The 13,639-nt window shown below is 43.7% G+C and overlaps 1 protein-coding gene across 8 annotated transcripts in view; it reads left to right on the top strand.

Moving 5' to 3' along the window:
• KDM2A (lysine demethylase 2A) overlaps window positions 1–13,639 on the top strand; it is a 150,144-nt gene that overhangs the window by 120,021 nt on the left and 16,484 nt on the right. For 7 of the 8 annotated variants that reach the window (XM_063728058.1, XM_024255093.3, XM_054525557.1 and 4 more), the window contains one exon: window positions 2,424–2,818. In XM_063728058.1, coding sequence (XP_063584128.1) covers window positions 2,424–2,818 — 395 coding nt within the window. Of the gene's footprint in view, window positions 1–2,423; window positions 2,819–11,948; window positions 12,898–13,639 lie in introns of those variants that run through there. The other variant, XM_024255097.3, reaches the window with a different exon arrangement.

The raw sequence follows: 13,639 nt of genomic DNA, 5'->3' as shown, positions 1-13,639 counted from the left end.
ACAGCTGTGAGCCACCACACCTGGCCCAGTTGTCTAATGTGTTTTATTGTATAAAGAATGGTCTTTGGCACAATAAAAACTAGGAATACATCATCAAAATAACCTGTTGTATTCTAGGGACTATACTAAGCAGTTTACATTTATTAAATTCTTATTATTACCTTAGAGATAGGTATTATTATCCTCATTTTACAAATGGGAACATTAAGGTTCAAGGATATTTAAAAACTTGTCCATGAGCTTAAAATTAATAAGTGGCAAAGCCACAGCTTTTAGAGTCTGACCAGCTTGGTTCAGCTTCACAGCTTAAACCAGGTTGGTCAGACTCTGCAGTTTATGCTCTTTATCGCTGTGCTTTCAAGTTTCCCCAACATCTATCAGAGAAATATTTTAATTAGATGACAGTATAGTTTCAGTATACATTTTTAGACTCTTCTGTGTCAGAAATTGGTAAGGACTCAACACCATAATATCCTGGGATCACATGTTCTTATGGAATCTTTAATCCAAGCAAGATACTTTTTGCTTTAGCATTTTACTTTTACTGCATAATTTTACTCATAGTTTATATTCTCAGTTGAAAATAAAAAATGGGCCGGGCGCAGTGGCTCACACCTGTAATCCCAGCACTTTGGGAGGCCAAGGCGGGCGGATCATGAGGTCAGGAGTTCGAGACCAGCCAGGCCAATATGGTGAAACCCGGTCTCTACTAAAAAATACAGAAATTAGCCAGGCGTGGTGTCACGCGCCTATAGTCCCAGGTACTCGGGAGGCTGCGGCAGGAGAATCACTTGAACCCAGGAGGCGGAGGTTGCAGTGAGCTGAGGTCACGCCACTGCACTCCAGCTTGGGCAACAGAGTAAGACTCCATCTCAAAAAAAAAAAAAATACATCTAGGCCGGGCGTGGTGGCTCACGTCTGTAATCCCAGCACTTTGGGAGGCCGAGGAGGGCCGATCACGAGGTCAGGAGATCGAGACCATCCTGGCTAACATGGTGAAACCCCATCTCTACTAAAGATACAAAAAATTAACCAGACGTGGAGGCGGGCACCTGTAGTCCCAGCTACTTGGGAGGCTGAGGCAGGAGAATGGCATGAACCCAGAAGGCGGAGCTTGCAGTGAGCCGAGATCACACCACTGCACTCCAGCCTGGGCGACAGAGCGAGACCCTATCTCAAAACAAACCACAACATAAAAAAAAAACCCACATCTAGGCCAGGCGCAGTGGCTCACACCTGTAATCCCAGCACTTTGGGAGGCCGAGGTGGGCGGATCACGAGGTCAGGAGATAGAGACCAGCCAGGCCAATATGGTGAAACCCCATCTCTACTAAAAATACAAAAAATTAGCCGGGCGTCGTGGCGGGTGCCTGTAGTCCCAGCTACTCGGGAGGCTGAGGCAGGAGAATGGCGTGAACCCAGGAGGTGGAGCTTGCAGTGAGCCGAGATTGCGTCACTGCACTCCAGCCTGGGCAACAGAGGGAGACTCCGTCTGAAAAAAAAAAAAAAACCCACATAATCATACACATCTGTTAAAACATGTTAAATCTGTTAAATCATACAAATCTGTTAAAAAGAAAATATATTGTACTGTTTAGTTGTTATCGTAGGGTGGAGGGATAAGGGATGACTTATTTACTGCTTTGCACCTTCTTGCATTTTCTAAATTATAATAGAAAAGACCGGTGAACATTATCACGGTGTTTTGACTATCAAAATCTTCCTTTTCAAAAATAGTCACTTCGTTTTGTTAATGTTGTTAGGAGTTCAGCTCCAAAGCTTAATTTTAAGACCAAAACTTCAGACAAAAAAAAGAAAAGTTTTTTTGTTGTTGTTGAGACAGGGTCTCACTCTCTTACCCAGGCTGGAGTGCAGTAATATGATCACAGCTCACTGCTGCCTCAACCTCCCAGGCTCAAGCAGTCTTCCCACCTCACCCTCCCTAGTATCTGGGACCAGTCATGCATCACTATACCCAGCTAATTTTTTTAATGTAGAGATGGGGTTTCACTATGTTGCCCAGGCTAAAACTATTTTTTAAACATATGTGCTTCTTAGTGTCTTCTCTTTTAAAAGGTAATGAAATTATAATCCCAGATTCAAGCTTTAACTTGAAACTGACTTACAACCACTTTGATAAGTAACTGATTTCTAGTACACAGTTCAAAGACTAGGTCCTACCCAAACTTTAAAAAATCCAATTGACTATTACCTAGATGTCCTCCTAGGTCAGGATCCTGTTTCTACCTGTAACTGTGATTTTCAACAGTGGACAAATGGGTTGGAATAAAGATAGACTATTTTTTTAAATGTGGTAATTTTGTCATTTATAGCCTCAAGGCCCCTATCATGCCACCTATTTCTCTTGCTGATCACATGGCAAAGTGAAATGTTCTTACTGCATTTTTCCTTCACATTGACAGATTTGGAGTTAAATGGGTTGGAGTCTGGGAATGGGGACGAGGAAGCAGTGGATCGAGAACCCCGACGCTTGAGCAGCAGGCGTTCTGTCCTCACTAGCCCTGTAGCGAATGGAGTCAACCTGGATTATGATGGACTGGGCAAAACCTGCCGAAGTCTTCCAAGTCTGAAGAAAACTTTGTCTGGGGACTCATCTTCTGACTCTAGCCGGGGCTCCCACAATGGACAAGTGTGGGATCCCCAGTGTGCTCCCCGAAAGGACAGGCAAGTGCATCTGACCCATTTTGAGCTTGAAGGCCTTCGCTGCCTTGTAGATAAGTTGGAGTCTCTGCCACTGCACAAGAAATGTGTCCCCACAGGGATAGAAGATGAAGATGCTCTCATTGCTGATGTAAAGGTAAGGGTTTGATGTGTTACATAACAGCTACTGATCCGGCTATGGCAGTCAGTTTCCAGATTCAGAGGGAGAAAATATAGGAATTTTGGGTGATCTCTGGTTCAGTCAGAGAGAAGTTAATATGCATGTGTGTTTGTTATTGCTGCTCAGTGTTTTCATTCCTAGAATGAGGTTATGTCCCTGTTTTGAAAATATTAACATTTATGTGTTCATTGAAGACTTATAAATTTAGTCTTAAACATAGGTTTCAGGCTGACCCCAAAAATAAAGTGACCCTAAGAAAATATTTATATAAGAAATGTTACATTAAACTTCAGTTACCTTGAGATAAAACGCAGGACAAAAGTGACTGATAGGAGTCTCATCCTAAGCAGATTGAGAGAAATGAAATTGTTCTATGCTGGGTTAATGCTGAGTAGCTTTAGCATCTTTAGATTCAAATTTATCTAGCATCAAGACTTAAATACATTGGGAAAAGCGTCATTTTAAAATAATTCATCCCATTGCTTTATCAAGTTTTTTCATATTGTATATTTTTTTATATTTATTTATTTTTAATTATACTTTAAGTTCTAGGGTACATGTGCACAACATGCAGGTTTATTACATAGGCATACATGTGCCATGTCAGTTTGCTGCACCCATCGACTTGTCATTTACATTAGGTATTTCTCCTAATGCTGTCCCTCCCCCAGCTCCCCTTCATATTGTATATTTTTCTTAAGGAATCTAGACTTGAGCTTTTTATTTTATTTTATTTTTATTTATTTATTTATTTGAGACAGAGTCTCACTCTGTCGCTCAGGTTGGAGTGCAATGGCAAGATCTTGGCTCACTGCAACCTCCACCTCCCAGGTTCAAGCAGTTCTCGTGCCTCAGCCTCCTGAGTAGCTGAGATTACAGACACCACGCCTGGCTAACTTTTTTATATTTTTGGTTGAGATGGGGTTTCACCATGTTGGCCAGGCTGGTCTCGAACTCTTGACCTCAAATGATCTGCCTGCCTCAGCCTCCCAAAGCGCTGGGATTACAGGCGTGAGCCTCCACACCCAACCTTGAGCTATCTAAACTGGAGGAAATTATTTTAAGTCTTTCCTCCTAAGTAACAATTAGTGTGAAGACCAAGAATTGTAAAGCTAGAAATAGCAATTTTCTTTTTAAATCAGTGTTTGGAACAATGGGTATGTATATTAGAAAGCTAATCGACAAGTTGTAATGTTATTTTGAAAACCTTCTCACATAGATTATTTTAAGCTACTTTTAAGCCATTTTATAAAGTTAGGGGGGCCGGGCACAGTGGCTCACACCTGTAATCCTAGCACTTTGAGAGGCCAAGGTGGGCGGATCACCTGAGGTCAGGAGTTCGAGACCAGCCTGGCCAACATGGTGAAACCCCATCTCTACTAAAAATACAAAAAAAGGCTCGGTGCGATGGCTCATGCCTGTAATCCCAGCACTTTGGGAGGCCGAGGCAGGTAGATCATGAGGTCAGGAGTTCAAGATCAGCCTGGCCAAGATGGTAAAACCCCGTCTCTACTAAAAACACAAAAATTAGCCAGGTGTGGTGGCAGGTGCCTGTAATCCCAGCTACTTGGGAGGCTGAGGCAGGAGAGTCGCTTGAACCCAGTTGGGGAGGAGGTTGTAGTGAGCCGACAGAGTGAGACTCCATCTCAAAAAAAAAAAAAAAAAATTAGCTGGGCATGGTGGCGGGCACGTGTAATCCCAGCTACTGGGGAGGCTGAGGCAGAATCTCTTCAATTCGGGAGGTGAAGGTTGCAGTGAGCTGAGATCACATCGTTGCACTCCAGCCTGGGCAACAAGAGCAAAACTCAGTCTCAAAAAAAAAAAAAAAAAAAAAACTTATAGGGAATAATTTTGTGACCTCAGTGAAAATGGACTAAATGTCTCATAGTAGGTCTTTTCCATCCTTGATTCCTCATTCAGGTTTTCCGTGGCCACCACATAACCAGATGAGGTGCTTCTCAGCTTCTCCTGGCCACCTCAGGAAAGAATTCCAAAGACTAGGATAGGACTTCATCTTTTATTCTTTTTAAAATCGACATTTTAATTAGATCTTATATTGTTTATGCGTCAGTGAAAAGGTAAAAAATAACAGAGGCTTAAAAGGGGCAAAAACCTGGTGAAGTTGGTCCTTCTTAGTAGTGATAGAAACTAGACAGTTAGTGTTATAGTTTGGTTTTATAATATTTGCTATAAGAAGAGGCAGTTGATATCATCATGGCTTTTATTTATGGGAGGAAATGACAAAGTTCCAGGTAGGTGTGGTCCTACTTCTATAATGATTCATGTGTGCAACAAAACAAATTTAGCCATACTTTCCCAGACTTATTTCATACCCTTAAATGAACAAAGGACATTCAGATTTTTCATTTCCATTGTGGTAAGACTTATATTCCATTATGGATGTATGTGGGAAACTTTAAATTGTGACTTTTTTTTTTTTTTTTTTTTTGGAGACAGAGTTTTGCTCTTGTTGCCCAGACTGGAGTGCAGTGGCGTGATCTCGGCTCACTGCAGCGTCCACCTCCTGGGTTCAAGCAATTCTCCTGCCTCAGCCTCCTGAGTAGCTGGGACTACAGGAGCATGCCACCACGCCCGGCTAATTTTTATTAGTAGAGATGGGGTATCACCATGTTGGTCAGGCTAATCTCGAACTCCTGACCTCAGGTGATCCACTCGGCTCAGCCTCCCAAAGTGCTGGGATTACAGGCGTGAGCCACCACGCCCGGACTAAATTGTGACCTTTGAGACTTTTAACTTGTGTAATTGTCTTAGGGACCCTAAGAAAAAAGAATTCTAAGGTTACACCTCATAACATTCTTTTGGCCTGGGTATCTGCATTTCTAATTCATGATTTTTAAAAATGTCTTTTCAGCCCTAGGGGATGTCATAACATTCTGTTGGCCTGGGTATCTGTGTTTCTATTTCATGATTTTAAAAAATGTTTTTTCAGCCCTAGGGAATGTCTATAGATAGATTTGACTCCATTAAATTCAGTTGTAAAAAGCCATATAATAATCCGCTAATCAATTATACAAGGTCAAGTGCGGTAGAAATATACAAACTCCCTCAAACTATTGGAGGCTGAGCGTGGTAGCTCACGCCTGTAATCTCAGCACTTTGGGAGGCTGAGGTAGGCGGATCGTTTGAGCCTAGGAGTTTGAGACCATCCTGGCCAACATGTTGAAACCCCATCTCTACCAAAAAAAAAATATATATATATATGTATAAATTAGCTGGGCATAGTGACGCTCGCCTGTAGTCCCAGCTACTCAGGAGGCTGAGGCAGGAGAATCCCTTGAACCCAGGAGGCAAAGGTTGCAGTCAGCAGAGATTGCGCCATTGCACTCCAGCCTGGGTGACGGAAGTGAAACCCTGTCTCAACAACAACAACAAAAAATCCATTGGAGTAGTTTAACTAAAGTAGCTAAATAAGGAGATTTGAGGTGACAGAGTGGTACAATGGTATACCAAGGGAAAAAGTAGAAAGATTTGGGTTAAATATTAAGCAGAGTCAGCAAGAAGAGAGAAGAGTTAAGAAGAGACATCTAAAGAGGAGGCTTAGCATTATGAAAAGTGTCCGGAGATAGCTTGCTTGTGTTTATCAGGGACCACTGAAAAACGTGACTGCCATCACTGGCTAAGATATAGTGGCAGAGGCCAGAGCATGAGGAACAACTAGCCAGTGAGATGACTACACAGGCCGACAGTGTTTGAATTCTCCCTCCAGAGACTTGTCCACAGCTTCTCGTTTACCCAAAACCACAGTCAAAATGTAGCTGAGGTCAGAAGACAACAGATTTAGATTCCAACTTTGCAGGTATAGTGTCACTTAAGATCAAATAGATTAATTATTCCTATATTTGATCAGTTATGCTAAATCTCAGAAAAGATATAGCAAGCTTAGAGCTTGCATACCTTGAGAATCTGAGCATCACTCAAAAGAAAAAAGCATTAGATTGGGTAGGTGCTGAATCACTGCACAGCTGGGGACTTTGAAGTGCTAGAAAACTTGGTGCTTATAGCACTGGTGGCTATACTTCAGCGGGGGACAAAGCTAGTACAGTTTACCCTTCCTGCAGAGAAAGGAATTGTTTGCTGTTGTAACCTATCTGGCTTTCAGAAATAATTAGTAGAAGAGATGAGGGGAAAAGTGGTAGATGAGATATTCATAATATTCCAAGGAAAAATAGTGCATTTCAGTGCTGTGATAAAAGGGCTTTTTTTAGATTCTACAGTGTTGAAGAACAAGTCATAGAATATAGAGTTGGAAGGGGATTAAGTGAAAAAATAGGACATTAAAAAGTACTGACTTGGGCTGAGCCCAGTGGCTCACACCTCTTGTCCTAGTGCTTTAGGCGGCGGAGACAGGCAGATCGCTTGAGACCAGCCTGGGCAACGTGGCGAAACCTCATCTCCACAAAAATACAAAATTATCCATGTGTGGTGGTGTGTGTTTGTGATCCCAGCTACGTGGAAGGCTGAAGTGGGAGGATCACTTGAGCTGGGCAAGTTGAGGCTTCAGTGAGCTGTGATCTCACCACTGCACTCCAGCCTGGGCAAAAGAGTGAGACCTTGTCTCAAAAAGAAAGAAAGTAGGCCGGGCATGGTGGCTCATGCCTGTAGTCCCAGCACTTTGGGAAGCCGAGGTGGGCGGATCATGAGGTCAGGAGATCAAGACCATCCTGGCTAACACGGTGAAACCCCATCTCTAGAAAAATACAAAAATTAGCCAGGCGTCATGGTGGGCGCCTGTAGTCCCAGCTACTTAGGAGGCTGAGGCAGGAGAATGGCATGAACCCGGGAGGCGGAGCTTGCAGTGAGCCCAGATGGCACCACGGCACTCCAGCCTGGGTGACAGAGCAAGACTCCATCTTAAAAAAAAAAAAAAAAAAAAAAGAAAGTAAAGTATTGCCTTACTGGTAAAGCTATCAGCGTGTGTATAAGGTTCTGTTTGGGAGGAGTTGTGGGTAATGTTGACTCCTGAAAGTGTACATAGGTAGAATGGGGTTTTCCTACTATGAGATTTTTTTTTTTTTTTTTTTTTTTTGAGACTGAGTTTCACTCTTTTTGCCCAGGCTGGAGTGCAATGGTGCAGTCTCGGCTCACCACAACCTCCGCCTCCCAGGTTCAAGCAATTCTCCTGCCTCACCCTCCCCAGTAGCTGGGATTACAGGCATGCGCCACCACCCCGGCTAATTTTGTATTTTTAGTAGAGACTGGGCTTCTCCATGTTGTTCAGGCTGGTCTTGAACTCCCGACCTCAGATGATCCACCCGTCTCTGCCTCCCAAAGTGCTGGAATTACAGGCATGCTATCGCACCCAGCTGCTTTTTTTTTTGAGACAAAGTCTCGCTCTGTCACCTAGGCTGGGGTTTAGTGGTGCCATCTCGGCTCACTGCAGCCTCCGCCTCCTGGGGTCAAGCAAGTCTCCTGCCTCAGCCTCCTGAGTAACTGGGACTACAGGCACGCATCACCACCCCAGCTAATTTTTGTATTTTTAGTAGAGACGGGGTTTCACCATGTTGGCCAGGCTGGTCTTGAATTCCTGACCTTGTGATCTGCCTACCTTGGCCTCCCAAAATGCTGGGATTACAGGCGTGAGCCACCACACCCGACCAAGATACCCTTAACATTTCTAAAATTGGAAAGTTGTATTCTTGATATATGTTGAATAAAAAGGTAGGACATGTAACAGTATGTATAGTACCATCCCACTAATGTAAGAAAAAGTGTATGCTTATTTGTGCATTGCAGAGGAATCTAGTAGGGTACATCCCAGCCTGCTGATAGCAGGGCACAGTAGGATGGTAGTAGTCAACTGGAAGAATTTGTGGTTTTTTTGTTTTTTGAGATGAAGTCTTGCTCTGTCACCCAGGCCAAAGTGCAGTGGCGTGATCTAGGCTCACTGCAGCCTCCGCCTCTCAGGTTCAAGTGATTCTCCTGCCTCAGCCTCCTGAGTAGCTGGGATTATAGGTGTGTGCCACCACGCCTGGCTAATTTTTGTATTTTCAGTAGAGATGGAGTTTCACCATGTTGGCCATGCTGGTCTTGACTCCTGACCTCAAGTGATCTGCCTGTCTAGGCCTCCCAGAGTGCTAGGATTACAGGCATGAGCCACCACGCCAAGCCAGAATTTGAGTTTTTAATCAGATTGTTGTTTTTGTTGGTATTTATTTTGGCGATAAAGTAGTTCTTAATATATATGCATATATAAAAGAAGCTTTTTATATAATAGTATATCTGGCTGCCCAGCTCACTTAATAAAGCAAATTCAGTGTTGTTGAATACTTTTCTACTTTCCTATTTTCTCTAAACATTTTGATAAGCCTGCCAATCATACTTTGTGACTCTTGGGTAAGTTACTAAATTTATGAAAACCTATTTTCTCCTCTATAAAATATCTCTGTGAGATTGTTGTTAAAATTAACAAGATTAGTAAAATACTTAATAAGCAGTGCATTATTACAGCCAGAAAAAAGTTAGATGTTACAAATCTATGAAATTCACTTATTCCACCGCTCTGAATAATGCCTGCCTGCTCTGTCAGGAATCAGATTGAATGTTAAGGAAACTATGCAGACATGCCGTGGTCCTAGCCCTCAAGAGCCTTAGAGTTCAGTGGCAAGGCAGATATAAAAGTGGGCTAAGAAATAGGAAGTAAGTGCAGTCCAGGTTTGCAGGTGCCTGGCATGACACAGGGCACAGAGCAAATGAGTGAGAGTGGCAGAGTCTATCCTGAGGAAAAGAGATGTTCCAGTCTTCTTAATTCACCAGCTAATAAACTTTCCTGTTACAGGATATAAATTTATTACTACAACATTATATAAATGGTAAAAGCTTTCAATTTATAAATTGGAAAATTGTTATTTGTGATGTAATAGGCTACTGATACTCTTATCTAAGAATCTTAACATTTTATTTTGGAACTATGATCTAAAAATTTATATTAGGCCCCATCCCAGGAGTATGATGAGATGGAAGCAGAAAGAGTTATGGTGCAAATAACTCCAGAAATACTAATTAGGAATTCTCTTCAGCTGATAATTTGGGGGTTATTCTGACACTGATAAAAGAACTAGTAGAAGACCCATTATAGTTAGCTCTTATTCCATTAAGCCAGATTTTTAAATGTTTTTAAAATTTTCTTTATTATTATTATTATTATTATTATTATTAGCAACGAGGTCTTGCTGTGTTGACCAGGCTGGTCTTGAATCTTGAACTCCTTGCCTTGAGCAGTCCTCCTGCCTCGACCTCCCAAAGTGCTGGGATTACAGGCATGAGCCACTTTACCCACCCAACGCAGCTTTTTGTTTGTTTGTCCTGGGTCCAGGCTTACAGATTTTTTTTTTTTGTAAAGCAACCTAGGCCAGATGTGTTAGCTCATGCCTATAATTCCAGCACTTTGGGAGGCTGAGGCAGGAGGATCACTTAAGGCCAGGAATTCAAGACCAGCCTGGGCAACATAGTGAGACTCCATCTTCAAAAAAATTAAGAAATTAGCCGAGCATGGTAGTGTGCACCCGTAGTCCCAGCTACTCGGGAGGCTGAGGTCTAGACTGTAGTAAGCTGTCATCGTACCACTGCACTTTAGCCTGGGCAACATAGCGAGACCCTGTCTGAAAAGAAAAAAAAAGCCAACCATATAAATAAAACTTTATTTGCAATATTTACTAACAAGATATTTGTAATAATTCATACATTCTTACTGAACAGAAAGTTTTAAGTAATGTAACTCATTTATGAGGCATATATGGTTAAAGTTACATATAATTATTTTAAATCTTTTCCTTATATTCTTGTATTATGTAATGTCATGGTCTCAGTAATTCTTATCTTTTTTGCCTATCTTTTATTCTCAATTAGCAGAAGGGGGGAAAGTTAGGCCTTGTTTAATTTGATTTGTGATTTGGAAACTTACTGGGAGTGAGTTTCCTAGTGCCCTGTGTGATTTTTGTCCTTTTCTGGTGGCCTCTAGAATTTGCACTTGCTGCAACTTGAACTTATGTTTGTTTTAAAGTAATATGTTTTCTCTTAAGTATTCATACTTTATTATCTCTATAATATAGATAGCACTGAAGATCAAAATAAGCATTTTGCAAGAAGACCTCTCAATAGCTAGATCACTGTTAAGGAAAGCTTTTCAAACAAAATAAGCCGATTGCACTGAGTCTTGAGTCTTAAGATACAGTGCCAGGGAGAAGTTTAGGGTTAGGATGACCATGTAAGCATTTCCAGGAGGAGCTCAGCCGAGAGCACAAAAGTCTGTCCTTCCCCTGGTAAACTACTATAAAAATAACATATGTAGCCCCTGGCAGCAAAGCTCCAGACTTTAGAAAGCCTAGTTAGCCACTGAATCTGTACCAGAAACTCACTGAAACAGCTGTCCTGGAAATAAATAAGAATGCTTAAGAGCTAGATGTTTAAATCAAAGCATCTGCAAAAAAGGCACGTTACATTTGTAAGGGTCTAAAAATCACATAAAAATCACATTGGCTCTAAAAAAGACCCAAACTGTTTCTGCTAAGTATTTGATTCCTACTCAGGTTCTCCCATGCTGATGTTTTGCACACTGTGGATCACTAGAAACTCAACCAGAGTGTGCACCCTCCCTTCCTCCTGTAGACTGAAGGGAGTGTGTGTTCAGTCTGAGCTTCATCCCAGCTGGGGATCCGGGGATCAGGGTTTGGTGTGCAGAGGTGTGAGCAATACCTGTCAGTCCGAGTGGCTGTGAGAAGGCAGTGAGGTGTCTTGACAGGATGCAGGACTGGCTGCTTCATCTGGGGAATATCAAGAATGAGACAGGCCAACAGACTTGAATAGAAATGGAAATCCAAGAGTACAATACTGGTATTCTGAGGGTAGGATAATCTTACAGGCGGAGGAGACTGCTGGAATTGGGAGAATGTGTGTTTCCTGGCTTCCTGCACCTTGTTTAGAGGCAGGAGGGCAAGGTGTGTTGCCCTTAGGTTGTGCCTCAGTTGTTTGACTTGGTCACGGTGGAACTGCTGCAGGATTGCTGCGCAGACATTTCTAGTACTGTACTGTGGGGGTGGAGTCCTTGTCAGAATCAGAAGCAGGCATCTGTTTTAGATGTAGTTGATGTTAGCCGTATTTTATTGAATATCTCAATATTGGCTGACATGGGCCATTTCTGAAGGTTTTTTGGAACACATAGGCAGATTCTGGACTGTGGGCTGGGAGCAAGTCAGCGAGGGCAGGTGAAGCAGGCAGTGTGCCAGAGAGAGAAGATAACTCAAGAGGAACTCAGCTCCTGTGCCTAGTTCATCCAGAGAGGCGGAACTTTGGGCGACCCCCTCTACTTGCTGAGAGGGGAGAGATAAGTGTGTGTGCAGTCAGCCAGAGAGCTCTGGCAGTAACAGTGAGAGGTGACCCTGAGGGGAAGGGTGTGGACTGAGACAAGGACAAATGTGGGCCAAGGTGCCTAGTGTAACCCGCAGAATGAGTTAAAGCCTTCCCTTTGGCTGGCGCCTTCAGAAGTCTGCCACCGGGAGCCCTCAGGGGGCTGGCCCTAGGTTCTCCTATTGCAGTGGTGGTGGGAGGGAGACAGGGCGGGGGCTGTGGCTGAGCTCCCCTCCCTGGCAGGGCCTCTTCCAATCGCGAGGAAGAAAGCAGTTGCTGAACACACCCCCTCCCGGCTCTGCAGCAGAACGGCTGGGCCCTCTGCCTGGCTCGCTCACTCTCGCTCGGCTCCCCCTCCTGCCATCTTCCGTTGCAAAGCATTTCTGGGAGCTGCATGTGGGTGACGCAGCAGCATTGTTCGCAGGCACAGGAAGCCGCGGCTGAGCTGAAGGGCTCGAGAAGGAGCCCAGATCGCTGCACGCTGCTCCCTCTGGGTAGTCTGAAGGGTCAGAGCTGGACTGCCCTGCCCTATGTGCTCTGGGAGATTCCAGAATATTCAAGTAAATCCGGATTTTCCCAGAGGCAGAATATCTAACTCCTTCAGGAGAACTTCCAATACAGAAAACAAAACAAAGACGCTGGGGAAACTTCACCAAGAGCCTCGGCAGCTCCAGAGCGACGGGAAACGAAAGGTCAGGGGGTCGATCGGCAAACCCTTTCTGGTTTGGGGTGCGTGTAACTATAGGGACTTTTGTCTCAGTGAAGAGGCAGAAGAAAGTGCCTGCCGGGCGAGTCCAGGACAATGCTATGTTACTTCGTGTTGCTTGAGCCGTCATTGCACTTGTTCCCTCACCTGGTGGGATGTGCTTTTGAATTGGGTTGGTTGGCTTTTGAGAATTCTTTCCCTCTGCCCAGGCACCTTCTGTTCTCTTTCCCTTCCTGTGATCTGTAGGGTGTGGGCCTATGTTTAAATGTTCTCCCGAATGCCTGGAGCCGAGATAGGCGTCAGCCTTTCCCGCACTCCACCCCCGCTCTCCTATCCCAAACCCCCTCTAGTGAAGGGTGGTGGCTTCTTTATATGGTTTCTTGTAGGGCCTCAGCTGGAGTCTGCCTTTTTTGATGAAAGCAGGGCGTGCTTGGTTGAATGGCCCCAGCAAAATCAGGCTTGGAAGGAAATCTGCATTTCCCTCCACACCCACACATACCCCAGTAACTGAGTCGTGTATGTGTGAACAGCTGCCGCCCCCCACACACACACCGACACAGTTTTCCGCCTACCCTTCCCTATTCCCCACAAAAATCTTGCAGGTAGAATTAGACTGCTTTTGGTGAACAGTTAAGTTCCTTTTCTACTCTTGAACAATCGCAGATCTTACTGTGCAGTCTGTTTTGCTGAAAGTGGAAAGTCCCCGTTTGTGGACAGCTCAGTTCACT

Source organism: Pongo abelii, chromosome 9 (genome assembly GCF_028885655.2).
Source record: "Pongo abelii isolate AG06213 chromosome 9, NHGRI_mPonAbe1-v2.0_pri, whole genome shotgun sequence".
NCBI lineage: Eukaryota > Metazoa > Chordata > Mammalia > Primates > Hominidae > Pongo > Pongo abelii.
This window is presented reverse-complemented; position numbering and strand designations above follow the sequence as displayed.